Here is a 27,509-nt window from a genome sequence, read left to right as displayed (position 1 = left end):
CGTGCTGTCCTTTCTGTGTTCTTGCTGCATATCTCAGAGGCGCTGCGTAGGTGAAAGTTCTCGCTTTGTGCCTTCAGTATGGTACCCTGGTACGGAAAGCTCCCTCTCTAAGCTGATGTCATGACCCTGTAATCTAACTATAAACTTCCCCTGTTTATTACCACAGACTAGAAGAATGTTAAGTGCTTCTATATAATCCCTGCGTAACATCCCCTATCTATCGCAGATAGCATGTCCCTGTACTGTTTCTAGGTAGTAAGATGTGTAATGCCTGCGTGTAACTCTATCATATCAACTCTATCATGTATATGTAATATGTGCGACGCTTATACGTAGCCCACGTGTATCCAATCACCACCAAGCGTATAGGCTGCAATGGAGGTAATATACAATAAAAGGGACTCTCTTAGTCTCGAGCTAATGAGATGCCTCCCACATGGACACCTTCAACTCGTCGGCCAATTATTTCCAACCCAACAGCTTACCTTCTCGTCCAGGTGCTCCTCCAAAGCCACGTCCTGCAACTCGAGGGCCACGTGCTCTATCGTGACCCCCTCTCCCCTCCGGCCCCCTCGCGGCTTCTGGGGCTGCTTCTTGGCAGAGTCCGGACCCGCCTTCCCTTTCTTGGCTTTCCTCGGCTTCTCTTCTTTGCTCGACCCCGCAGACTGGGTTGGGTGCAAACAAGCGGCGTTAGAATTCGAGACCCGAGACAGAAAGCAAAGGGGAAAGACATTTATTTTCTCTTTCTCCCCACCCCCCCCCCGCCCCAGAACGTAGGCCACAGACAAGGCCAGATTACCGTATTTTTTGCACCATAACACTCACTTTTTTCCTCCTAGAAAGTAAGGGGAAATGTCTGTGCGTGTTATGGAGGGAATGCCCACGGGTGGCGTGCCTACGGATTTTCCTCCTCTAAAAATTACGTGCATGTTATGGTTGGGTGCGTGTTATAGAGCGAAAAATACGGTAATACCTTCAGAGGCCGTAAGCAGTTAAAAGGTTTTTGGTGCTCCCATACGTGTCCAATAAAAAAATAAACAATAATAAACAGCAAAATGAAATTTCATTGTTCAAAATGAAACAAAACCTACAGTAAGATGTAAAATAATGTTTATTTAGGTATGCTTCCACTTTACTTGTATTTGAAACGTTTTCTCCTACTTTTTGTAATTGCAAAGTTTTTGATCAGATACTCAGAACTAATCTTACAGAACATGTCCGCTTCTATGCTTAGTAGAGATTATTATAATGATAATAATGTTATTATTTATACCCCACCCATCTGGCTGGGTTTCCCCAGCCACTCTGGGCAGCTTACAAAATATATAAAGCATAATAAAGCATCAAACATTAAAAGCTTCCCGATACAGGGCTGCCTTCAGATGTCTTCTCAAAGTTGTATTATCTCCTTGACATCTGAAGGCATCCAGCCTGCCTTGTTGAACAATTATTCTGTTGGGATTTTTTAATATACTTCAACTGAGAAAATGAATTCTCAGCTGGGCAATTTGTGACCATTAATGTTAAAAATACACAAAAGCAAATGTCAGCATTTGGAAAACCACATTCAATATTGTCCGAATCTTGTTTTTATCTTTTTTGTTACACTGAACATATGACGCTCATACAAGTGAAACGGCCGAAGCTGAGCTGAGAAATTTGCGTCCAAGTTCTCGGGTATCAATCAATCAGGTATCATACAAGTATCAATCCGCTTTTGACAACACTGAGAATAGTTTTCAACTTTAAAGGAAACCTCTCTGCTATTTCTTTTTTTGTGGAACCTGGTTCAGCTACACCGTATGATCCACAGTAAATCCAGCAATGGAAAATTCCAGTTTTCCATTGATGCCCTAAGCATGTGCTTATTCTGCTTCATGATTAATACAGCCGTGGACACAGAAGAGCTGCCTTGCCCTCAGCCAGGCCACTGGGTCCACCCAGCTCAGTACTAACTCTCCAAGGGTTTTGGCAGGACATGGATGCTTGCGCTGGGATTCCTGCATTGCAGGGGGCTGGACTAGATGACCCCTGGGGGTCCATTCCAGCCTTACAATTCTATGATCTCTCCCAGCCCTACCTGGGGAGCCGCTGGGGGTTGAACCAGAGACCTTCTGCATGCAAGAAAGATGCTCTAGCCCAGGGCTCTGCAACCTTTAAGACAAAAAGAGCCACTTGGACCCGTTTCCGAAGAAAAAAAAACTGGGAGCCGCAAAACTCGTCATTATAAAAATACAGTGGTGCCTCGCAAGACGAAAAGAATCCGTTCCACGAGTCTCTTCGTCTTGCAGTTTTTTTCGTCTTGCGAAGCAAGCCCATTAGCGGCTTAGCGCTATTAGTGGGCTTAGCGGATCAGCTGATAAGCGGCTTAGCGGATCAGCTGTTAAGCGGCTTAGCGGATCAGCTGTTAAGTGGCTTAGTGGCTTGGGAAAAAGGGGGGGAGAGGAAAAAAACCCCACAGGAACTCGCAAGACATTTTCGTCTTGCGAAGCAAGCCCATAGGAAATTCGTTTTGCGAAGCACCTCCAAAACGGAAAACCCTTTCGTCTAGCGGGTTTTCCGTCTTGCGAGGCATTCGTCTTGCGGGGCACCACTGTAACTTTTTTGTCACTTTTTTATTATTTCTTTGTTTGACCCCTCAGAATTACTCCTCCTCATAGAAATAAACGTTTTTGTGTGTCTGTGTTCTTCCCTTTAAAACAGTGACCAGCGTACATGCCCCCTTTCAATGCAGTGACCAGCGTACATGCCTCTTACAATGTAGCGGGCGGGCAGGTGACGTCGGGACAGTGCGCGACTAACGCACGCACCGCCCCCATGCGACGTCACAGCCAGCACAGCGCCCGCCACGGTGGGGAGTGTCGGGGCGCACAATGCGCCTCCTCCCCTCGCTAGTATCCGCCCCGGAGCCGCGGCAAAGGTGTAAAAGAGCCACATGTGGCTCCGGAGCCGCGGGTTGCAGAGCCCTGGTCTAGCCTCTGACCAGCTGCAATGGCCCTTCTTCCCCAGGTGAAGAGAGACCCAGCCCATTTCCGCCTGACTCACCCCCAGCAGCTTCATGATCAGCTCCCGCTCTTCTTCGTCCTGGTCCTTGTACTTCTCCTTGATCTTCTTCAGTTTACTCTGCAGAGGAGGAGAGAGGGAAGGAGCAGAGTGGAGCAGCTTTCCCCACAGACAGGGCGCTCTAGGCTCCTGCTCCAAATGCGGCACCCAACTCGGTCTGGAGCCCAGCCATTTCATTCGTTTTGCAGTGGTAACTTGGTTCTCAAACGCCTTGGTACTCAAACAACTTGGAACCCAAACCCTGCAAACCCGAAAGTAAGTGTTCTGGTTTGCGAACCTTTTTCGGAAGCCAAACATGCTCCGTTTTGAGTGTTATGCTTCCGATTTGAGTGCCACACTTCCGCTCTGAGTGTTACACTGAGGTCTGTCTTTTTTTGCCATTTATTTTGCGTTTTTGTTTTGTGGCTTCTTTGTTTTGTTTTTGTAACTTTGTGGAACCCAGTTCAGCTACTGATTGATTGATTGATTGTGTGTCTGCAGTACAGTGGTGCCCCGCAAGACGAATGCCTCGCAAGACGGAAAACCCGCAAGACGAAAGGGTTTTCCATCTTCAGAGGCGCTTTGTGAGATGAATTTCCCTATGGGCTTGCTTCGCAAGACGAAAATTGACGAAAAAATTTGAGTTTTTCCCCCGCTCCCAAACCCCTTTTTCTGAAGCGCTAAGCTGCTAAAAGCCTTTTAGCAGCAAAACCGCTAATCCCTTAAGCCTTAAAAAGCCGTTAATAGCCCTTAAACTGTCAATAGCGCTAATAGCGCTAATCCACTAATGGGCTTGCTTCGTAAGACGAAAAAACCGCAAGACGAAAAGACTCGCGGAACGGATTCTTTTCGTCTTGCGAGGCACCACTGTACATTGTTTATTGCTTTCATTTTATGGATCCATGGTCTCGTTAGATAATAAAATTCACGCTAAATTGCTGTTTTAGCATGTGCTTTTTAAAGTCTGGAATTTATTAATTCATTTTGCTCTTTATATGGGAAAGCGTGCCTTGGTTTTGGAACGCTTTGGTTTTGGAACAGACTTCTGTAACAAATAATGTTTGAGAACCAAGGTACCGCTGCATTTGTCAATGTTTAAACACCGCTTGAGCGTAAGAGAAACCCTCAGAGCGGTTTGCAGAAAGACAAAACAATAAAACTGAGACAAATTTGCAGCAATGCTTTAAACCAAGCCAAAGCTAAAACGCTGTTTTCTAAACACCTGGTCATGCTTGTCTAAGCAATAACGTTTTTAGCAGGTGCCAAGAAGGGGAAAGTGAAGGCACCTGCTGGACCTCAAGAGGCAGGGAGTTCCACAGTGCAGGCGGCAGGCAAAATAGGCTAACTCTACCGCTCTGCAATGCTCACCTTCTGTCCCCTCTTCATGGGCTGCTGGGCCCCTGCTGCATTCTTGCTGGCGCTGGGAGGAGGCGCTGGGAGCTGAGAGCCGTCGTCCTCTTCCTTCCCCTTGGGCGGGTCTGGATCCTCTGGGTCACTTGGCTTCCTCTTCTTCATCTCCCTGGAGGAAAGGCAGGTGGCCTGAGACCCGTGATCCCCAAACTGGGCCACAGCGACCCCTTAGTGGCGTCATCCTTAGCAGGTTGCGGCTATTCTGAATGAAGCTTTTTATAAGGTAGGGCAGGGGACACGGGGGAACAAGAGGGCAGGGACCCCCCAAAAGCTTGGAAGCGGCTCCTTAGACCATCCAAGGGCTCAGACAGAGAATAATGGCTGATGAAGATGATGGACAATGCCGAAATGGTGAGATTGACTGGGGAAATCAGAAACCAGGAAGAGAAGAATTTCAAGGACAATGGGAAAAAATTATAATGTACTTAAGAGAACACTGTAAACAACTGAAAACTTTGGCAGGATTTGAGTAAAGCTTGTAATGTACGAAAAAATATGGAAAAATAAACTATTCCTTTTTTTAACAAATTAGAGAAAATAAGGTAAGCAGATGAAATAAGAAAGAAAGATAATGGAAACCAGGGAAGGATGGAGGGAGCCAGAGAATCCTAAATGAGGAGGTGAATGATGTGTTTGAATTTAAATTTGCTATGTCCGAGACCAGGGAGAAGAGTCGATGGAGGAAGATTGGAAAAAAATTAAAGTATATTTACAGAAATATTGCAAAATTAATGAATGTTAGAAGAATATTGGAATGAAGATACATAGTTTTAGCAGAAGTGTTATTAAGAATTATATGAATATTAAGGGTTAATGTGATAAAGTGGAAAATTTAAAGTTAAATTGTGTTAGGATAAATTATAGAACAAAAATTGAAGAAGAGGGAAAGGATTTGTTGAACCAGTTAATTTGAAACAGAATACAAAAAAGGGAGGTGCGAGGAAGTCGAGGAAATAAGCTAATGAAAGATATAGATATAAAATTTGGATGTGTGTTTTTGTTTTTTGTTTTTTTTATGTTGTATTGTTTTATTGTATTCTTTTTATTGTTGTATTGTATTGTTTGTTGAATTTATGTATTGTTTTTCTTGACTGTGTTTTTTCTTTTTATAATTATAAAATATCTAATAAATATTATTTTTACAAAAATGAATTTAAATTTGCTATGTAAAACTTAATATAAATATATTTTAAAAAAAGAAAAAGAAAAAAGACCATCCAAGGGCTCAGAGTCCGACCAGCTGCTGGGCTTCAAACTCAGCCAGGAGGCACCAACCAGCAGCTGAGAGAAGAGCCACTGTCAGGGGGGCAAGTCAAACCGCTCCCCATGGTTGCCTTCATCTCCTCCGTGCCTCTGCCACCCCCTTCCTCCTCTACATGGTGATGGTGTCCGTGGTCCCCCCTACCCACCCACTGCCTGGACAAGCCAAATTTTTGCACTTGTGAATGGCCACTGCCTTCTCTTCCCAATTCTTCCCCACCCCAGTTTACATTTTTTGCTGCTGCTTTAGCAGGGGCAGGACACAGGTGGTGCTGTGGGTTAAAGCACAGAGCCTAGGACTTGCTGATCAGAAGGTCGGCAGATGGTCGAATCCCCGCGACGGGGTGAGCTCCCGTTGCTCGGTCCCTGCTCCTGCCAACCTAGCAATTGGAAAGCACGTCAAGGTGCAAGTAGATAAATAGGTACCACTATGGCAGGAAGGTAAACGGCATTTTCGTGCGCTGCTCTGGTTTCGACTTAGTCATGCTGGCCACATGACCCGGAAGCTGTACGCCGGCTCCCTCGGCCAATAAAGCGAGATGAGCGCCGCAACCCCAGAGTCGGTCACGACTGGACCTAATGGTCAGGGGTCCCTTTACCTTTAGCAGGGGCACCCAAACCTTTCACCTGAGATGCTTTGCTCAAAGGAAGGAGGAGGCAGGCAGCTTTGGCAGGGGGGTGGGAGGGAGGGCCAGTGGGGCCCTCCAAAGCACAGCCCCTGTTCACACACACCACATACGGACGGCCTGTTTGGAGGCTACTTTTAGGAGAGGGAGGGAAAAGGGGACTCCCTCCATGCTGGCACCAGCAGCCAGCAAACCTCAGCCTTGCTCAGTCTGCGTTGCATGTGCCCCTGCAGAAATCTCCTCGGGGAAGGAGAAAGTCAGACCAGCAAGGCAGCCACAAGAGCCCAGGCTGAAGACGTCTGCTGGATCACAATGAATCAAATCTCTCAAGCAGCCCCGAAACTGCTGCCCAATGATCCTCACCTCCTCTCCTTGGCTGAGAGGTGCCTCCGGCCCTGAGACTTGCTGTCGCTCTGCAAGGGAGAGAGAAAAGGGAATTAAGACTCCGTCTGTTTCCTCTGGGGCAGCAGGCAAGCGGTACGATCAGCGGCTGGTATCAGGCAGGAGCTTACCAAGCTCAAGACGTCCTCCTTTGGAGCAGGTTTCAGCTGGGATCTGGAAGGAAACAAATAAGTCCTTTGTTAGCAGGAGCTGCCAAACCGGTGTGAGATGTTGGGACGTGGATGTTGATTGCGGGAGAGAAAGTTCTTCCTGATGTTTACTCAGACTCTCCCTTCTTGTCATTTGAACTGACTGGTTCAAGTCCTACCCTCTGGTATAGCAGAAAACAATCTTGCTCCATCTCCTTCAGATAGCTGAGGATGGCTTTCAGATCTCCTCTTATCTGGGCCAAACATTGCGCCAAAGCCACTTCCGAGATGGAGAGGAGGTGGGGTTGTGGGCTTCATGCCCTGCCCCCGCGAGAGCAGGGAATCCTCGGGCGCGTCATCTCCCTGTCCAGCCAATCGGCTGGCCTGGGAGGCGTGGCCCGCGCTATTTAGGGCCTGAGGATTTCCCTCTTTCTCCGCTCCAGCACACCAGCTGCTCCGGTTTCCCACCCTCCCACCCTTTAGCTTTGGCTCTTTGACATTGCTATGGACTTTGGTTGGTCGCCGTCAAGGGGCCTGGTAGGAATTTTTTCCACTTGGCAAATTGGCACCAGCCACTTGCTTTTCCCCTACCTCGTAGCAAATTGTCACAACTTCCTCGGCATTGGCGGTTAGGCATTGGTAAGGGTATTGTTATGCAGATGAGTTGGGGGGGGGAGAGGAAGCGCCATCGCCTGCCCCGCATATTGAAGGGTAGTCCGATAAAGGATTCTGGGGGCGTTGCCCTGTCCGAAGCCTACGGAGGTGTGGGCCTAAGGAACGACCCCGAGCGGTGACCCCAGGGGAGCTCCTAGTTGATGTACATCAGCAGGACTCCCCCTACTGGCGGTTAACCCTTGCCGGTCTTCTAGCAATCAGGCTGAAGCTGGTTAGTCAATAGGACCAATGCCTAAGCCAATACCGCTCAATTCCTGTAATCAATAAAGTTGTGGCCTAATTTTGCCCATTAACCTAAAATACTGGTGTCCTGTGTCTTTATTTCCGTGGGGGAGGCAGGAACGTGCCACGTAACTCAACCCTTCATTGTAAGGCCTGGTTTCTGGACCCTTCATTCTCCTGGCCGCCCTCTTCGGCACACCTTCCAGCTTGACAACACCCTCCTATTGGGCTGTATCAATAGGAGTATAGCATCTAGATCAAGGGAAGTTATAGTGCCACTGTATTCTGCTCTGGTCAGACCTCACCTGGAGTACTGTGTCCAGTTCTGGGCACCACAGTTCAAGAAGGACACTGACAAAGTGGAACGTGTCCAGAGGAGGGCAACCAAAATGGTCAAAGGCCTGGAAACGATGCCTTATGAGGAACGGCTAAGGGAGCTGGGCATGTTTAGCCTGGAGAAGAGGAGGTTAAGGGGTGATATGATAGCCATGTTCAAATATATAAAAGGATGTCACATAGAGGAGGGAGAAAGGTTGTTTTCTGCTGCTCCAGAGAAGCAGACACGGAGCAATGGATCCAAACTACAAGAAAGAAGATTCCACCTAAACATTAGGAAGAACTTCATGACAGTAAGAGCTGTTCGACAGTGGAATTTGCCGACAAGGAGTGTGGTGGAGTCTCCTTCTTTGGAGGTCTTTAAGCAGAGGCTTGACAACCATATGTCAGGAGTGCTCTGATGGTGTTTCCTGCTTGGCAGGGGGTTGGACTCGATGGCCCTTGTGGTCTCTTCCAACTCTATGATTCTATGATTCTAAACTGGCTCCAAGAAACCAGTTCCCAGGTTTCACTACGCCAATCGCAGCTCACACCCAGCCAAGCTCACAATCCAAACGTTGCTTCGTCCTCCTGAAAGCAACACACACAAAAGCCAAGGTGTGGCTCAGCCTGTCTCGGTTACCTTTGGGACTGCAGGTGCGAAAGGTCAATGGTCGTGTCGGGAAAACGTATCTCTTCCGAGGCCTGAGTTTCTTTGCCCTCCTCCTCCTCCTCCGAGTCTGCATACTCCTCGTCAGACGATCCTTCTGGAGCCAGGGCATGCCCTGCCCCATCCCCATCCCCCTCCTGGTGGGGGGTCTCGGCCGGGTCTTCCTCATCCCCAGCCTTCTCCTGAGGTTCCTCCTTTTCGCCATCGCTGCTGCTGCTGTCGTCTCCTTCCGGTGCATCTTGGAAAAGAAAGTGCAGCTGCATTCTCCAGGGCTTAAACAGCCATCTGCAAGCAGATGTCCTCCAGATACTTTGGACCACAATTCCCACCGTCCCTGACCTTTGGCCATGCCAACTGGGGCTGATGGGAACTGTATTCCAACCTGGATAGGACAGGACTGGGAAATCTCCTGCTGCCTGAAAAGATTCTGCCCCTTCTTCCGATAGTGCTCCCTGGACCCAAAAACTCTCCCCACCAGAAAGCTTGCATGCGGCCCTCTCTCCCTCTCCAAGGATTCACCAACTTGGTGCCCTGCAGATATTTTGGATTGCTTCCATGTTGGCTAGGGGGACGGGAGTTTTCCTCCAAAACATCTCGAGGGAACTAGGTTGGCAAAGGCTGCCCTCTCCTCTCTAAACCTTTTAACCAGGCCTTTGGTTCATCCAATTTACATCCTGTGCCCTTTTAAAATATGGTTTTTGGGGGGGGGGGGGCTATTGGGTTGCTGTTTTTATTTTTATTAGGTATTTTGTGGTTTTATATCCTGATTTTTTTTTCTTGCCAACAAAGGTCCGTATAGTAAAAGCTATGGTTTTCCCAGTAGTGATGTATGGAAGTGAGAGCTGGACCATAAAGAAGGCTGATCGCTGAAGAATTGATGCTTTTGAATTATGGTGCTGGGGGAGACTCTTGAGAGTCCCATGGACTGCAAGAAGATCAAACCTAGCCATCCTTAAGGAAATCAGCCCTGAGTGCTCACTGCAAGGACAGATCCTGAAGCTGAGGCTCCAATACTTTGGCCACCTCGTGAGAAGAGAAGACTCCCTGGAAAAGACCCTGATGTTGGGAAAGATGGAGGGCACAAGGAGAAGGGGACGGCAGAGGACGAGATGGTGGGACAGTGTTCTTGAAGCTACCACCATGAGTTTGACCAAACTGCGGGAGGCAGTGGAAGACAGGAGTGCCTGGTGTGCTCTGGTCCAGGGGGTCACGAAGAGTCGGACATGACTAAACGACTAAACAACCACATCCCGATTTTATTCTGTGAACCATCCTGAGACCCCTGGGTATAGAGCAGTCTATAAATTCTAATAATACTACTAATAATAATGAACCTCAAAATGAATATTTTCCATGAAGTTCACTGTGTCAACGGACTTTGTCCCATATGGCAGGGCCACCCCAAGCTCTCCCTGGCAGTGTGTGGAGCCCCCTATCACTCCCTTAAACCCACCCCTTTGCCCTCCTACCTAAGGGCTCCATCTCTTCCGCCGCCAGTTCACTGGTGCTGCTGGTCACCGTCTCCATGTCCTCATCTTGCACTTTGACCTTCCGCTCCCCTTTGTGTCGCCACACGCAGGATTCGTCCACCTGGGGGAGAGAAGGCCGTGTGACCACGGGACGCAGGAAGCCCTCCCAGGCACCCATCAAAGCTGAAGCAGGCGGGCTGCACAGGCAACAGCCACTCACACAAAAAGGGGCCCCAAACGGCCCAACTAATCCAGCATCCTGCTCTCACAGTGGCCAACCAGGTGTCAGGGACGGTGCTGAGGAAGGCTGCACTGAGGAGGAATGGTGGGAGACTCCCCCTCCCCCTGAATCTTCCCAGGAGCAGGAGGACAGTATAGATTTGGAACAGTGGTTTGCAGAGGGACATAGTTCAGAAGGCAGAAGCTGGGAAATACTGGAGGGGAAACATCTAGGAGAAGAAACACTGGGAGAGAGAGGGTTAACGGATTCACTGTCTCCGGAAAGCATCCATCCGCTTTCCCCAAGGTAAAGGAGAGCTGAGAAAGTGGCAGAACAGAAAGCACAGAGGGGACAGGCTCAGATTACAAGACGTAGAAGTGTAATCCTTCTTTTCTTTCTTTCATTACAGTCACTTTACAATGTAATTTCTTTCTGAAAACCTGGCATATAGATTATTCAAATTACTGTTGGTATCCTTTGAACAATTTTGTGTACTTGATTAATTCTTTTTCATTTTTTATTATTTATCGGTTTTTTTCCTTTTCATATTTTCCCTTTTTATTTTTGAACAATTGGATGTAATGTTTAATTCATGCTTTCTCTGTAATTTTTTAAAAACGCAATAAAGATTGTTTTAAAAATACAAGACACAGAAGTGACATGGATTAATAAGGACATAGGGGGGTGGAATCCTTAATTGGGAGCACCGCCATTTCTAGGAGATGGGTTCTTTGTTCTCCCGCTGCGATTATTAAAGTTTCCAACTGGTAAGAAGACTCCCTTTCCTTTGTTCTGCTTATCTACAGCCACGGGGGGAGGGGGGGGAAAGCCAGTTCCCTGAAGCCTGGCATCGGGTGCCCCGAAGGGAGGGCCACAAACAGGGCAAGAGGAAAACAGCATCTCTCCTTGTCACCTGAAATTCCCAGCATCTGGCACTTAAAGGTACTTACTGCCTCTGAGAGTGGGAGGAGAACACAGCAACTGTTTAATTAGCCAAACGGCGAATAGCCAAAATCGATGCCCTTTTAAACTGTGTGTGGGAGCGGGGTGTTGTTTTGTTTGTTACTGTGTTGTGTATTTTTGTGTTTTTATAATGTAACCCACCGTGTGATCCTCAGGGGAAGGACAGTATAGAAATTTAATTAATAAATATAAATAGATACAACCCCCCCCCCCAAATCTGGGCCAATCAGGATTGGGCGAGGGCTGAATGTGCATCATCACTGCAGTTGAGGGTGCAGCAGGATACAGAAGAATCAACGCAGGATTAGTTTTTTTAAAGAAGGACCTTCGAATAATTGGAGACCAGAAACTGAAGGCACTATACCTTAAATAAGAAGCTGAAGCCCATCATCAGATAGGAAGGAGGGAGAAAATTCTTTTTCCCTGTATAGGAGGAAAAGAAAGAAGCAAACTTGCTCAGGGTTTTGTGAACATTCCACTGTTCCGTCCTCAGTGGCGTAGCGTGGGTTGTCAGCACCCAGGACAAGGCAAGTAATTTGCGCCCCCCCTGCACTGTCCCTCCCCCAGATAGTCCCTCGATCTCTCTCAGCACTGCACCGCACGCCTGGCACCCTCCCCTCCACAGTGGGCGGCGCCCCGGCGGCTCGGATCGGATTCGCACAGCCAGCACTGCAGTGAGAGAGAGTGAGTGAGCCAGGTAGGGGCAGAGAGCTGCGAGTGCGAGCGCCCCCCCCCCCCAGGTGTTGCGCCCGGTGCGGCCGGCCCCCCCTGCACCCCCCACGCTACGCCACTGTCCGTCCTGCAAGAGGGGAGGAATTCTGCAAAATTCAGCCGTTTAGGGATCTTGATGTGAAGACGCCCAAAGGAAACAGCCGAAACTCTTCCCCTTCCACCCCCAGCTGGACCTGGGGCTGCCCAGCCAGGTATGGATTCCAGGAACCCTCTCTTACCTCTGACCATGAAGCTTCCAGTTGTCAGGTATTCTCCAGTGGGGGCCGTTTTAGACACCTGCGTGGAATTTATCCAGAGATGTTAATCACACACTGATTTTTGACATCGGGCAGGCTCTTTGACTGTACCCTTTTCGGCGCCTGCTAAAAACATTTTAGCCTCTCCAAAAATGTAGAACTTTGCTGTACGTATTTTGACTCTGAATTGATTTTAGAATGCATTTCAATTAACTGATTGTGATTTTATGTAAACTGTGTTATTTTTACTGTTGTTAGCCGCTCTGAGCCCGGCTTCGGCTGGGGAGGGCAGGATATAAATAAAATATTATTATTAATATTATGTTTTAATCTGTTTTTAGTTTATTGCTGGTTTTACCTTTTGGATGTCTTAAAGAAAGAGTTGTTTCTTACTGATCATTTTATTGTTTTACTCTCTTTGTTAACTGCTTTGAGGGTTTTTACAATTAACCAGTGCATAATTTTTTATATAATTTTATTATTATTATTATTATTATTATTTTAGGGGACGCGGGTGGCGCTGTGGGTAAAAACTCAGCGCCTAGGACTTGCCGATCGCATGGTCGGCGGTTCAAATCCCCGCGGTGGGGTGCGCTCCCGTCGTTCGGTCCCAGCGCCTGCCAACCTAGCAGTTCGAAAGCACCCCCGGGTGCAAGTAGATAAATAGGGACCGCTTACTAGCGGGAAGGTAAACGGCGTTTCCGTGCGCTGCGCTGGTGCTGGCTCGCCAGAGCAGCGATGTCACGCTGGCCACGTGACCCGGAAGTGTCTCCGGACAGTGCTGGCTCCCGGCCTCTTGAGTGAGATGGGCGCACAACCCTAGAGTCTGTCAAGACTGGCCCGTACGGGCAGGGGTACCTTTACCTTTACCTTAATTTTTTATAAAATAAATAAATAAGCATGATTAAGTACCAGAAAGAGGCCGTTGAGAATAATAGAGATGTTCCAAAACAGCCTTCCACAATCTTGCTGCCTCCCAGCCCAGCCACGGTGACTCATCACCAATACCACAGAATTATATAACGGTAGAGTTGGAAGGGACCACCATGGATCATCCAGTCCACCCCCCTGCAACCTCTCCTTAAAAACCTCCAAAGAAGGAGAGTTTTACACCTTCCAATGGAGTCTATTCCACTCTTGAACAGTTCTTACGGTCTGAAAATTCTTCCTAACAATGAATGGGAGTCTCCTTTCTTATAAATTGAATCCATTTCTACGCCCTTTCTCCCTTGATGTGTTATCAATTTCATTGGCTATGCTTCATCAAGTTTGGAAAAATACAGTGGTGCCCCGCAAGACGAATGCCTCGGAAGACAAAAAACCCACTAGACGAAAGGGTTTTTCGTTTTCTGAGGTGCTTCGCAAGACGGATTTTTCTAAGGGCTTGCTTCGCTAGACGAAACAGCCCTGCCTCTCCTGTCATGGCGACGGTCGCACACTCGCTTCCCCGCTCCTCCGGCTCCCTCCCACCTTCCGGCTGACCTTCCGACCTTCCGGCTGCCTCGCGCCGCTGCCCACTGCCCTCGCACGCTCCCCTCAGGAGCCGTTTCCGCCAGCAGCCAGCATTGCAGCCGGAGTCGCGCTCCTGAGCCCCGCCGCCCTCCAGCAGCCGCGTTTCGCGGTGTCCAGAAGGCGCGGGTGAGTCCAAGGACCGGCTGCGGCAGCTGCCCTGCTTCTCCCCACCCCTCCCCGCCGTGGTGCTTCACAAGACGAAAATACTCGCTCTACGACAAAACTCGCAGAACGAATTAATTTCGTCTTGCGAGGCACCACTGTATTCTTTTTAAAATGCAAAGTTAAGCCAAGCCACACCCCTCTCAGTTTTTCTGTGAACCACCCTGAGACCTCCAGGTATAGGGCGGTATAGGTAGGTAAAAGTCAAGGACCTCTGGACAGTTAAGTCCAGTCAAAGGTGACTATGGGGTTGCGGCGCTCATCTCCGCTTTCAGGCTGAGGGAGCCGGTGTTAGTCCATAAACAGCTTTCTGGGTCATATAGCCAGCATGACTAAACCCTTCTGGTGCGACGGGACACCATGACGGAAACCAGAGCGCACGGAAACGCTGTTTAGCTTCCCTCCTCAGTGGTACATATTTATCTACTTGCACTGGTGTGCTTTCAAACTGCCAAGTTGGCAGGAGCAGGGACTGAGCAGCAGGAGCTCACCCCGTTATGGGGATTCGAACTGCCGACCTTCTGATCGGCAAACCCAAGAGGCTCAGTGGTTTAGACCACAGCGCCACCCGTGTCCCTAGGGCGGTATATAAGCTCAATGCATAATCATAATAACAGCAGCCACTCCAGGCCTCATTACCTGATGATGATACACCCACCAGGCGCTAGTGATGACCCGGGCGTCCCAGGCAGCGCTGTAGCACAGGGCCATCGTGCCGGCCTCGGTGAGCGTCCGTGGGGGGATGGGCTCCCCTGGAACAGAAGCAAGTTAGTATCAGGGAACCCCAACACCAAAGGAAACAGTGCTCTCCAAGTTTAGCATTGCTAAAAATAAACTTTGCAGTCTTCTCAATGCAGTTCGGGCACATTATTTAAGAGATTTGCTCTGTAGCACAGCAGAGGCAAGATCACGAGACTTCAGCCAACATACCTCTGCTTGCGGAACAAAAAGCAGGAAAATAACTTTTTATTTTTAACAATTTGTATACTGCCTCATCACCACCAAAGTCCTCTGAGCAGTTCACAGAATTTTCAAAAAGCAATAAAATTTAAGGTAGAAATAAAGCCCTAAAACCAATCACTGTAATAATGACAGACTGTTCTTTTGCCCTCTCAAAATTCACTTTCCTGAAAACATTTACCTGTTGGATTCTTTATGACACAACTGGTCGCTCCGTGGAGGTCGGCATGCACGTAGATGTCGCCTTACACAGAGGAAGGGAGACAGAGAGAGGCCAGTGGTGAATATCCGTGCAGCTTTAGTCTAAACCTCTTTTTAAAGCTCACCAAGTTGGTGACCATCACTACATGTTGTAGGAGCAATTTGCACAGTACTCCTTCACACAGAGCGCGGCTGAACTTTATTTAAGGTAAAGGGACCTCTGACCATTAGGTCCAGTCGCGGACGACTCTGGGGTTGTGGCGCTCATCTCAATTTACTGGCCGAGGGAGCCGGTGTACAGCTTCTGGGTCATGTGGCCAGCATGACTAAGCCGCGTCTGGCGAACCAGAGCAGCGCACGGAAACGCCATTTACCATCCCGCTGGAGTGGTACCTATTTATCTACTTGCACTTTGACGTGCTTTCGAACTGCTAGGTGGGCAGGAACAGGGACCGAGCAATGGGAGATCACCCCGTTGCTGGGATTCGAACCGCCGACCTTCTGATCGGCAAGTCCTAGGCTCTGTGGTTTAACCCACAGCGCCACCCGCGTCCCTGAACTTTATTTAGCCTATCCCAAATGTGGACTGCACCCCCTGAGTGAGGAGCGAGGCCGACTCACCTGGCCGCAGGTATCTCTTGACGATCATTTCATTTTGCTGCTGGTCTCTTCCAGCTATAACAAGGTAATTTTCAGAGCTAATGAACCACAGGAATTTCTCAAACCTGCCAGATTACATCAAGCCATCAAGACAGAGCAAGGCATTGGAATAACCAAAAAGAAAAGACAGCTCGTGATGTTTTCAGGGAACAGCCCCACATCTTAGGAACATTTAAGCCCGTCCCTTGCCAACCCCACTCAACTCAACCCAAAGCTTAAAACACCTGGATCTTAAGCATTAAGTACTTAACTCACATCACACAGACAAGAACGTGCAAAAGATGTTCAGATAATTCACTTGCTTATATCCATGCACAGGCACTCACCAGAACACCTTCCTCGCCTTCTGAATAGTGGAAACCGTTTGAACTTCTTTCAGTGTTTGCTTGGTCTTCTTTTCTGCTGATTTGAAGGCCTGTTTAGGCAAACAAATGAACAAAGCAAGCAAGGAAAGAGTTAAGGATGTGAGAAAAGTCCTGCTAGATCAAGCCAGTGGCCCACCTAGTCCAGCATCTGGTTCTCACGGCGACTGAACAGTTGCCTGTGGGAAAACAGTAAGCAGGATTTGGGCACAAGAGGAGTTCTCCCCTCCTGTGATTTCCAGCAACTAGAATTTGGAATTTAAAGAGATCTCCTAAGTTACAAGCTGTGCAGCAAAGCAAAGCAGAGACATCACCTTGCCAACAAAGGTCATAGCTATGTGACAGCTATGTGACAGCTATGTGCAGAACACAAAATATAAAGTAACAAAAAGGAGAGAACATTGTTAACCCAAAGTGCTCATCCTGCAATATTATGATGGCCTCGATGAAGGTCCACCTTACCAACAAAGGTCCGTATAGTTAAAGCTATGGTTTTCCCAGTTGTGATGTATGGAAGCTGAACCATAAAGGAGGCTGATCACTGAAGAATTGATGCTTTTGAATTCTGGTGCTGGAGGAGACTCTTGAGAGTCCCATGGACTGCAAGAAGATCCAACCTCTCCATTCTGAAGGAAATCAGCCCTGGGTGCTCACTGGAAGGACAGATCCTGAAGCTGAGGCTCCAAGACTTTGGCCACCTCATGAGAAGAGAAGACTCCCTGGAAAAGACCCTGAAGTTGGGAAAGATGGAGGGCACAAGGAGAAGGGGACGACGGAGGACGAGATGGCTGGACAGTATTCTCGAAGCTACCAGCATGAGCTTGACCAAACTGTGGGAGGCAGTGGAAGACAGGAGTGCCTGGCGTGCTCTGCTCCAGGGGGTCACGAAGAGTTGGACATGACTAAACGACTAAACAACAACAACAACAAAGTGCAGGCAATGCAAATGGCAGGTGCTCCAAATTACCAGTGTGCTAGTATTCTGTTCCTGGACCTGCCTATGTGATGCCTATACCTGTGGGCGGCTTACATAGTGTTTGCCTTTGACCATCTTGCTCTTAACTGCTGCCGGATCAGAAGCAGACACTCTGGATTCGCCAACAGCAGGCTTGGAGGGTTTACCCCCGGACTCCACAAGGCTATTCTCTTGAATTCGGCTCACTTGCCACTAAACCTTTATATCAGGGGCAGAGGAAGAGGCCCTTTTGCAGGCAGGAAGAGACCTTTTTCAGCTCCAGGGCCAGATCCATACCCCTTCATTGGCCATTTTCAGACTTACCTCCAATCTTAGCACCACGGGACGAGAGTGCAAAAATGTGCACTGCCAGCTTTTACTACGAAAGAGCAAACAGAGGCTTATCTCTGATCTTAGCACTTAGCCCTAAGATGAAAGAGAAGAGATCCCTTGTCTTCAATCTTAGTACTTAGCACTTAGATCAGAGATAACAGATCTCTGTGCAGGACGTAATATGACTTCAGGTGACTGACAAGTGCACTTGGTTTGCATAAGATTCAGAGTCAAATTCAGAGGCCTGGCTGGGCCCATGGGATGGAGGTTCCCCACCCCTGGTCTCTAGTACAGTGGTACCTTGGTTTACGAACTTAATCCGTTCTGGAAGTCCGTTCTTAAACCAAAGCATTCTTCAACCAAGGGGTGATTTCCCATAGCAGCGGGGAACTCAATTTACAAATGGAACACGCGAAACATGTTCTGCTTCCAAGGCAAAGTTCACAAACCAAAACACCACCTTCCAGGTTTGCAGCGTTCTTCATCCAAGTTGTTCATAAACTAAGCTGTTCTTAAACCAAGGTACCACTGTACTGGAGCTTATTTTCGGTCGAGGTATATGAACCGCGGAAATTGTGAAAAGCTCCAAGCAGACTGGAAAGAGTTGCTTCTGGCTGCTGCCATAAAGTGTCTCGAAGGAAGAAAGGCAAAGAAATCACCAACGCACCTTCTCTGCAGCTTCCACCGTTTTCTGGGTTTTTCTGGCTGCGTGCCTCTTGTGATCGTAATACCTGGGAAAGAAGCAGCCGTGTCAATGTCTCCATCCCATTCCCTTCTTCCGCTAGGATTACGGCCTGTTTGCCTTTCCATGCAAGATGCCTTGTACGCCCACATAAATAGCGCAGAACCACATGATTTGGAAGATGCTAAATTTGTTCAAAAGGAGTGCTAATCATAGCGCTTCGTCCACTCCCTGGAATAAGTCAGTGGGGGGGGGGGGAATGGAAAGGTGGCCTAGTGCTCTGCAGAGAGATCTGAAGTAATGGATCTCAGAAAGATCTTGAGCTGATGCCTTGGGCAAGACCAAAGAAATGCAATTAAGGAGGAGAGAGGAACCCCTTGATTCATGGGCACTAAACTGGTCCTATATCCCAGGGATGCTTTCAGGGGCAACCCCAGCCAAACACTCAAGCCTCTTACTTTTTGGCATTGGCATAAGCAGACAAGCTGAGATCCAAGTCCACCAGCAGGGGCTTGTTCTTCTGGGGCTTGGGAAGCGGTTTGGCTTTCTTCTTCTGCTTCCTCCCGCTCTGCGGCTCTTCCGCCACCTCCCCTTCAGCTTCCTCCTCCTCTTCTGAGAGCACGTAAGGGTTCCTAGCCAAGCAGAAAAGACAGGCATTGCAAAAGTCCAGTGCCAAAAATGTCTACCCTTTTCTGTTTTATTTTTTAAAAGTATGTACACTGCTAGCTGCAGGAAGACCCATTGAAAAGTTCTGACCAGGATTTCCCATTCATTCTGTTGATTGTGCACATGATCTGTGGCCTAATAATACAGTAAAATTCTGCATTGTTTTCTGTGCCTAGAAAGCTGAATTCAGAAGAGTTGTTACACACGTCATGTGTGTTTTCCGTTGTCTGTTCTGTGTGGTTTATTCTGCTTCTGTCAGTCATAAGGAGGGGAAAGGAAGTCATCCCACACTGGCAGGGGTGGGCAAGAGCTGAGGTATAACTACTTAGTGCAGGGGTAGCCAATTTTGACACCCTCCACATGCTCCTGGGCACATGTATAAAAAGGTAAAGGTAAAAGGTAAAGGATCCCTGGATGGTTAAGTCCAGTCAAAGGCGACTATGGGGTTGTGGAACTCATCTCGCTTTCAGGCCGAGGGAGCCGGCGTCTGTCCACAGACAGCTTTCCAGGTCATGTGGCCAGCAGGACTAAACCGCTTCTGGCGCAACGGGACACTGTGACAGAAACCAGAGTGCACGGAAATGCCATTTACCTTCCTGCCGCAACGGTACCTATTTATCTACTTGCACTGGCATGCTTTCGAACTGCCAGGTTGGCAGGAGCTGGGACAGAGCAACAGGTGCTCACCCTGCCATGGGGATTCGAACCGCCGACCTTTGGATTGGCAAGCCCAAGAGGCTCAGCGGTTTAGACCACAGTGCCACCCACGTCCCTATTGGGCTCATGTATAAGCATGTATAGGCTCCAGGGAGGCTGGAGGGACATTGCTGGGACAACTCTTGGATTGGGACAACTGGCTAAAATGTTTTTCCATGTTTTAAACAGTTCTCTGGCTCCTCAGTTTTGTTTTTGTCGGGTTGGGGTTGGTTAAATGTTCAGCTGGGTTTGGCGGTTATTTTAATTTGGGTATAAACATAAAGTGTTCATTATTGTTACTATTGTTATTATTGATTTCTATTAATTTATTGGTTTGTTTGTTGCCTGTATAGGATAGTCTGTTTTTTAATGCTTGATGTTTTGCTGTGTTTATATATATGCCATAAGCCACCCAGCCAGGTGCGTGGGATATAATTATAATACAACAACATAAAAGGTAAAGGTAAAGGTACCGCTGCCCGTACGGGCCAGTCTTGACAGACTCTAGGGTTGTGCGCCCATCTCACTCAAGAGGCCGGGGGCCAGCGCTGTCCGGAGACACTTCCGGGTCACGTGGCCAACATGACATTGCTGCTCTGGCGAGCCAGCGCAGCACACGGAAACGCTGTTTACCTTCCCGCTAGTAAGCGGTCCCTATTTATCTACTTGCACCCGGGAGTGCTTTCGAACTGCTAGGTTGGCAAGCGCTGGGACCGAACAACGGGAGCGCACCCCGCCGCGGGGATTCGAACCGCCGATCTTTCAATCGGCAAGCCCTAGGCGCTGAGGCTTTTACCCACAGCGCCACCCGCGTCCTGACAACACATACCAATTTACAGAAACAGCTCCTTGTAGGAAAAGCCTCAGCACTGCTGATTTCAGCGGTACCCAAGTAGCACTCCCAATATTCTCCAGATTACAGGCCTCAAGCCAACCTAGGCTGGGCCTGGGGCTTATTCATCCAATTAAATTGCAGATAAGAACCCAATGCTGTCTTTGCTGGAACAGGGACTCCACTCCGATTGTTCCAGCACTTGGTCCTCGGAGGGTTAGTTTGTCTCCAGGCAGTGAGGTCCCATTTTCAGCTATTCTCAGTCCCACTCCCCCAATTCTGCCTAACCCTGAACCTCCTAACAAAGGAGTTTCAATACACACACACACACCCCAACCACCCCTTTCCAGCGCGTTTCTCCCACCTGCCCGGCGCTTACTTCAGGAGCATCGTGATGTGGTTGGTCTGCAGCTTCAGCTCTTTGATGGCGCTCGCCACGGGGTCCCCCTGGGCCTGGGCTTCTTTGACGATAGCGCCAATCTCCGTCCAGTCAATCTGGTTGGCTAAGGCACTCCGGACCACCTGGATGGCTCGGTCAACTATCTCCAGGTTCATTTCCACAAGCTCCCCTTTCACCTTGTCAATTTCCTTTGGGAAAGTGAAGGAGACCAAAATAGCAGCAGCTGAGATTCTCTGGAGTATGACAAACGGACTGAAGCCAACAATTTATGGACAAGTTATCACGGTGGTACGATAACAACCCTTTACCTGAGCTTGATGGAGAGCTTCAAGCCGGTGCTCATGGTCCTTCCGAACATTTTCCAGCTTCTTTAGTGCTTGTTTCTCCTTTCAGGACAAAATGAAGGAGGAAAGAAAGACGGGTGGTGATTTGATGCTCATGCCAACTCAGGCAGCGTGAGCTGAAGGCAAAGCAGGAGGGGAGGGAAGGCTGCAAGTAGGTAGCTAGAAGGAGCCACTCTGGTCTACTGGGGAAAGGAGTAGACCTGGCAGGTCTGGAGGCAGCTGGCAGGCAGTTCATCTCCTGAATCACCCCAAGTTGACAAGATGCAGGAGCCAAGGCTGTGCCTTACTCTGTATTAGCAAAAGCAGGGAAGCTATCTCACAGAGAGCTCCATGTGTGCTTGACAGCAGCAAAACTTTCCCCTCTAATGCTGAAGCTATTAGGGTACTCAGCAGGGGCAAAAGTAAAATTCTCCCCATCTGAACGACAATCCACAGCTGGCAACTGGCTCCTTAAGGAAGCCACAAGGTGTTGTGTCAAATGCTAATTCTTTATCAGGATCAGTACCTGCTGCAATGCCTTCAAGTCTATCTTCTGTCCTTCCAGCTTGGAGTAAAATTCATCCACTGCCTTCCAAAAGAGATGAAAACTTTTAAATATATATATATATGTATCAGGAAGTTGTTTTTCATTTCTCATAAAAAAATAAAAGTTCAGAACAAAACCAATTACATCCAAAAAGGCCCTTGAGTTAGATTTCCTTCAATATCAAACTCTGAAGTTTGAGTTCAAAATTCACTTGAGCAAAGCAACTTTCTGTGTCGCAGCTTCCACATTCTGGTGACGCCCAAAAGTACAGATGCCACCACCCGCCGCTTCAAAAATCTGTAACTCAAAATCCTAAACTTGGCCCTTAAAGCGCTATGCTGCATTCAGATCCATCTTGCTGCAACCACAAACAGTTGGCAGGATCCTAACTCAGTGGCCACTGGGGCTTCCCAGTACCACCTGACACAATTAAAAAATTACACTCCACTTATAAAATACAATAAATACCAAACACAGGACCGTACCTTGTTGAAAGAGTCAAACTCCACGTACGGACATCTTGTGTGTTGTGAAAACAAGAAAGGGTGAAATTCCTCATATCTGCAAGACACACATTGGGTAATGTAGCAGCAGCAGCAAACCAAAAGCAGCTAATGCTATTCTAGGCTGCATCAAAAAAGAGCTGAGGGCCATTCTAAGGTTGGAGCTGACTTATTTAGTGGAACATGGAATTGCCATTGTATAGCTCCTTTTTGGGCCGGTCATAAGAAGATTCACGAAACAGAGTGTCAGATGGTGGTGGTGGTTGCTCGTGAGTAACCAGGCAGGACTCTGACCTGTCTTTTACAGGTTTTAGTGTGCAAACTATTTACAGTGCAGATCTACCAAGTTCATGTCCGTCTCAGTCACTTGCAGAATCCGGGAGTGGCCCCTTCCGGCTTCTCCCCCAACATAAGAACTTCGGCACCCCAAGCCTCCTCCTCCCCTCCTTGCGTTTCACCCCTCTGCGCAAGCTGGGCGACGGAAGTGGTGTGCGTCCCTCCTGGCCAGCCCAGCTGGGTGAGGCGCCGGGGTTCTCAGCAGCATCCTCAAGCCCTTTCCTCGTCTGGCTGGCCCCTTCCCTCTCTTCTCCACTGGAGGTGTGGCTTTTCCCACCACTGGAATAGGAACTGCTCCTCAGGGGTTTGGGGGGCTCTCTGTGTCCCAACGCCCCCCCTGCCTCCCTCCCCTGTTCCGATGGCAGCCCCTTGACACAGAGATTAAAATCTGCGTATCTCATTGTCAGAGTTCCGTTGGGACAGCTCCAGCACAAGTACACACAGAGAGAGTAGTTCTCTGGACGTATTTCAGGAATATTTCGACCATTTGGCTTTGAGATATTGAGTTGCATGTGTCATTATTATTTTGGCATTGTACACATTAATTAAGATTTCATGAATTAGAAACTGTTGATATGTCATACATTCTGTTAAAAAAAATTGTTATCTGAGATTCCTGCATTGCAGGGGTTGGACTAGATGACCCTTAAGGTCCCTTTCCAACTCTGCAATTCTATGATTCTATGACCAACAGGAAAGTGATGCGCCAAAAATGAGTCTCCCTTCAAAATGCATACGTGAGGATTTCTTCTGGAGGCTTGTTGGGTTCCAGACTTGGCTTTTTCTCCCTCTTCTGAATGATATAACCCTGCCAAAAAAAAGAGAAGTAGAGAAACCCTGAGCAGAATTTCTTTTCAGTTTTCTGTTCTTGGAATAGTTGTGATTATTATGGTTTTTATTTTTAGCTAGCCATCAATAACGGCGAGTTAGACCGGAGCCTACAAGACTGCCTGGGGTGAGGGGATAGGAGAGACTAGAAGCTTGGGTCACAAAAAGTGGAAGGTAAGCACTAGGCCAGAACACATTGGGAGAAAAAAGTAAGGATCACAACAAGACGACCACAAAATCCAAATTTTACACCTTCTCCAGAATACATCATTTGATATAAAAGGTAAAGTTAAAGGTACCCCTGCCCGTACGGGCCAGTCTTGACAGACTCTAGGGTTGTGTGCCCATCTCACTCAAGAGGCCGGGGGCCAGCGCTGTCCGGAGACACTTCCGGGTCACATGGCCCGCGTGACATCACTGCTCTGGCGAGCCAGAGCCGCACACGGAAACGCCGTTTACCTTCCCGCTAGTAAGCGGTCCCTATTTATCTACTTGCACCCGGGAGTGCTTTCGAACTGCTAGGTTGGCAGGCGCTGGGACCGAGCTACGGGAGTGCACCCCGCCGCGGGGATTCGAACCGCCGACCTTTCGATCGGCAAGCCCTAGGCACTGAGGCTTTTACCCACAGCGCCACCCACGTCCCTCATCATTTGATATGAGAAGGGTCAAACCACAGCTATTTTTGCATGAGTTTCTCTGGGCTCCCCTCCTCCTTGGTCCAATAAGTCTGCCTTTTGCATCACGGTCCCAGACTTCCTCCACTTCTGGGCTAGGGGGCTTGAGAATGTTTGCTAAACCCACCCCTCCCTGGAAGATCTACAATGGCAATGTTTGAACACTGCTCCTCTGGAACCCGTCGGGTGTGCAAAAACCAGAGAACTCCAGCCATGAGCTACCTTGCCGTTAAAGTCGTCTGTGATCGCCATATATTCTTCTGCTTTCTGTAGCGCAGCAAGTACCTTTTCGACATCTAAAAAGAGAAAAAATGGAATCCAAGATTTTTTATTCTGTGGCTTCCTGCCGTGCTACAGCATATTCTCTGCATACTGGAGGCAGCCTTGGGCCAAATCAGATAATCTGTCCACCTAATCCCAGGATGGGAACCCGGAGCCTCCAAACAGTATTAGACTGCAACTCCCATAATCTCTGACCACTGATGATGCTGACTGGTGGCTGGTGGTGATGCACTCCAGGAAAAGCTAGAGGGCAACATCCCTGATCTAAGCTCAATGTTGCCAGCAAACTCCCCAGGGTTTCAGGCAGGATGACTATTGGCAAAACTTATTGGTGTTTCGCAACTTTCTCATTAATTGCAGGACCTTAGCCAGACCTGGCAGAGTACACGCAGAATCCACGGAAGCAATTGGCGACTTGGCTGCAGACAGGATAGACGAAGCAGGAACCAGGAACTGGTAGTTAGGTGTTTATTATATACAGTGGACTATTTACAGGAACAGAACAGGGATCTTTAGCTAGCTCTCTCAGACCCGACTCACAACTCCTATACTGACACACAGAACTCTGAACCTCTGAACTCCTGAACTAACTCATTCCAGTTAGTAGGCCATATCATTCCCTTGAAAGAGCTTGACCAATCAGGGAGAAGTCTGCATGACTCTGTTATCACCAGGCAGACCTACTCCTTCAGATTGCCTTCTGGCTGTCTGCCAAACCTTAATTGACTCTGTGTGAGTAGCTGCACGCACACAGTTTCCCAACAATAACAGTGGTACCTCTGGTTACAAACAGGATCCAATCTCGAGGTCCAGCCGTATACCAAAAATTTCGTGACCGGAGGACCGTTTCTGCACACGCACGCAGCGCCGCAGAGTTCTTCTGCAGATGCGCGAGTGGCAAACCCACTTTTGGGTTTGCTGCGGTAGTAACCCGAAGATTCTGTAACCTGGAGGTTATGCGACACGAGGTACCACTGTATTTTTTCAGCCTTGCCTAGAGATGCTGGGGATATGATCAAGCCCAGAGCTGCAGACTGGCCCCAAGGCTGGTTTAGGAGAATGAGAATTAAGCATTTCCAAAGCATCAGCTGTGTTAGCCCCTTACAGTGACACCTTAAAGCAGTGGTTCTCAAAGATTGGCGTGGCAGGAGAGGATAGCAAGTGTGGTGGAAAATTCAAAGACAATCAAGGAAACATTTAAACATTTCGGTGTAGTATAGTATAAAAATATTCTTTATAAACGAAGTTATCTGGCAAAAGCTCACACCTCTCATGGAGTTTGTACACATATTTAAGGTACATACATAAGATGCCAATTTCTAATTATAGTCTGAGAATGATTCATGTTCTTATGTAAGCTGCATTGTTTTATACTTTCTGGGTGTCCCATTATTGTATTATAAAGCAATTGTGTTCTGTGTTATAAATCAGTTGCTAGTTGTTGTTTCTTTTTGTTTCCCCATGTATTTCTTAGCAATAAAAAAATTGCTAAGAGCAAATTGTTATTCTAAAAGTGTGGCCCAGGAAAAAAAAAGTTTGAAAACCAGTGCATTACAGGCTAACTAATTTATTATGGTTTAAGCTTTCAAGGACTCATGTGCACAATATTAGCTGGCAGGTATGCAAAGAAAGAAAGTGTAGGTTGGGAGGTGAATGAGGTGCAAAAATGACAAACCGCAATGATCAGGACTGAAATATATACCCTATACAAACACCTTTAACCTTTTGAGTAGCATATTGGTGATAACTGCTGAGATGATCGACTTAACACCACTAGTACGTCAGGGAACCACTCACAAGAAACAGGGAATTAACCAGGCCTAATAGATGAAATTAAAATGATACACCACACTGCATAACACAAAGATCTTGAAATACCAGGCATTATGCAACCTCTGTCATGTGACATGCAAATGGGCGTGCGGTGCATTTTGCGATGAAATGTCTGGCCACTTGCCTTTCCCTTCTATCTGTTCTGCTTTGGCGTTACTGGAAATTCCCGCTTCCATAAGGCAGTGCTCGATAAGTGTGGCTCCATAAGCTATAAAAAGTGGAGGAAGGGAGAGAACCATTTATAAGACCAAACAATTAGCCAGAGACATGGATTTAAAAGAAACCCCCCCCCCCAAGGAATTTGTTTCAAACAAGGCAGAATATGGGACATTTTATACACAGGGGATAAAGAGGCCTCCATCTTCAACAACAATTTGTTTAAATAAATAAATAAATTGTCCAGTAGCACCTTAGAGGTCAACTAAGTTTGTCCTGGTTGGTCTCTAAGGTGCTACTGGACAATTTTTATATTTTTTTATTTCGACAGTGTCAGACCAACACAGCTACCTACCTGAATCAGCAATTTGTTTAGTCTGTCCCTTCCCAGCCCCAAACAAATATATGTCATTTTAAGTATCACAGCAAAGACCCTGCACATCTCAAAAACATTACAGCTCTCAAAAGCAATTGGCTATTACTGGAAGAAATATACCTGTTATTTGAGGTTCCAACAGGTTCTCTTAGATATACAGTGGTGGCTCGCAAGATGAAAAGAATCCATTCTGCAAGTCTCTTCGTCTAGCGGTTTTTTCGTCTTGCGAAGCTACCCTATTAGCGGATTAGCGCTATTAGCGGTTTAGCGGCTATTAAAGGCTTAAGGGATTAGCGGATTAGCTGCTAAAAGGCTATTAGCAGCTTAGCACTTTAGAAAAAGGGGTTGGGGAGCGGAAAAAAATCGCAAGAATCGCAAGACATTTTCGTCTTGCGAAGCAAGCCCATAGAGAAATTCGTCCTGCGAAGCGCATTGAAAAACGGAAAACCCTTTCGTCTAGCAGGTTTTCCGTCTTGCGAGGCATTCATCTTGCGGGGCACCACTGTATTTGTAATCCTGGTTTCTTCTCTAGTGCTCAAAGCTGCTTACAAACTTTGAAAAACAGAACATAGCTTATTGCTGATTTCAATCTTAACATAAATGGCACTTACGAAGGTGAGGATTTAGGACTCTCTTTAGCTGGTCCCCTTTCGGTGCACTGGCTATTATTTCTGTCAACCTGTTAAGTGGGAGATGGAGAGGAAGGTCACCCCCCCAAAAAAGAATACATTGCTATAGAACGATATTGAAGAGGAAAGCACATTGTGAACATAAGAAGGATCTGCCAGATCAGGCCAAGAGCCCATCTAGCCCAGCCTCCTTGTCTCACAATGACCAGCCAGATGACCATGGGAAACCTG

At 47.8% G+C, this 27,509-nt stretch overlaps 1 protein-coding gene across 2 annotated transcripts in view; it reads right to left on the bottom strand.

Moving 5' to 3' along the window:
* NEMF (nuclear export mediator factor) overlaps nt 1-27,509 on the bottom strand; it is a 47,513-nt gene that overhangs the window by 10,723 nt on the left and 9,281 nt on the right. For both annotated transcript variants that reach the window (XM_083434830.1, XM_083434831.1), the window contains exons 6-28: nt 27,261-27,328; nt 26,242-26,325; nt 24,225-24,298; nt 23,238-23,308; nt 22,147-22,222; nt 21,641-21,703; nt 21,100-21,177; nt 20,771-20,979; nt 18,656-18,829; nt 18,183-18,246; nt 16,192-16,280; nt 15,827-15,930; nt 15,186-15,248; nt 14,684-14,796; nt 12,353-12,410; nt 11,767-11,825; nt 10,220-10,340; nt 8,724-8,988; nt 6,851-6,893; nt 6,702-6,751; nt 4,411-4,561; nt 3,046-3,123; nt 486-665 (exon numbers count right to left, since the gene is read on the bottom strand). In XM_083434830.1, coding sequence (XP_083290956.1) covers nt 486-665; nt 3,046-3,123; nt 4,411-4,561; nt 6,702-6,751; nt 6,851-6,893; nt 8,724-8,988; nt 10,220-10,340; nt 11,767-11,825; nt 12,353-12,410; nt 14,684-14,796; nt 15,186-15,248; nt 15,827-15,930; nt 16,192-16,280; nt 18,183-18,246; nt 18,656-18,829; nt 20,771-20,979; nt 21,100-21,177; nt 21,641-21,703; nt 22,147-22,222; nt 23,238-23,308; nt 24,225-24,298; nt 26,242-26,325; nt 27,261-27,328 — 2,335 coding nt within the window. The remainder of the gene's footprint in view (nt 1-485; nt 666-3,045; nt 3,124-4,410; nt 4,562-6,701; nt 6,752-6,850; nt 6,894-8,723; nt 8,989-10,219; nt 10,341-11,766; nt 11,826-12,352; nt 12,411-14,683; nt 14,797-15,185; nt 15,249-15,826; nt 15,931-16,191; nt 16,281-18,182; nt 18,247-18,655; nt 18,830-20,770; nt 20,980-21,099; nt 21,178-21,640; nt 21,704-22,146; nt 22,223-23,237; nt 23,309-24,224; nt 24,299-26,241; nt 26,326-27,260; nt 27,329-27,509) is intronic.

Source organism: Podarcis tiliguerta, assembly GCF_965153285.1.
Source record: "Podarcis tiliguerta genome assembly, chromosome: 1".
Classification (NCBI taxonomy): domain Eukaryota; kingdom Metazoa; phylum Chordata; class Lepidosauria; order Squamata; family Lacertidae; genus Podarcis; species Podarcis tiliguerta.
The sequence above is the reverse complement of the archived record's forward strand: the minus strand, read 5'-3'. Positions and strand labels throughout refer to the sequence as shown.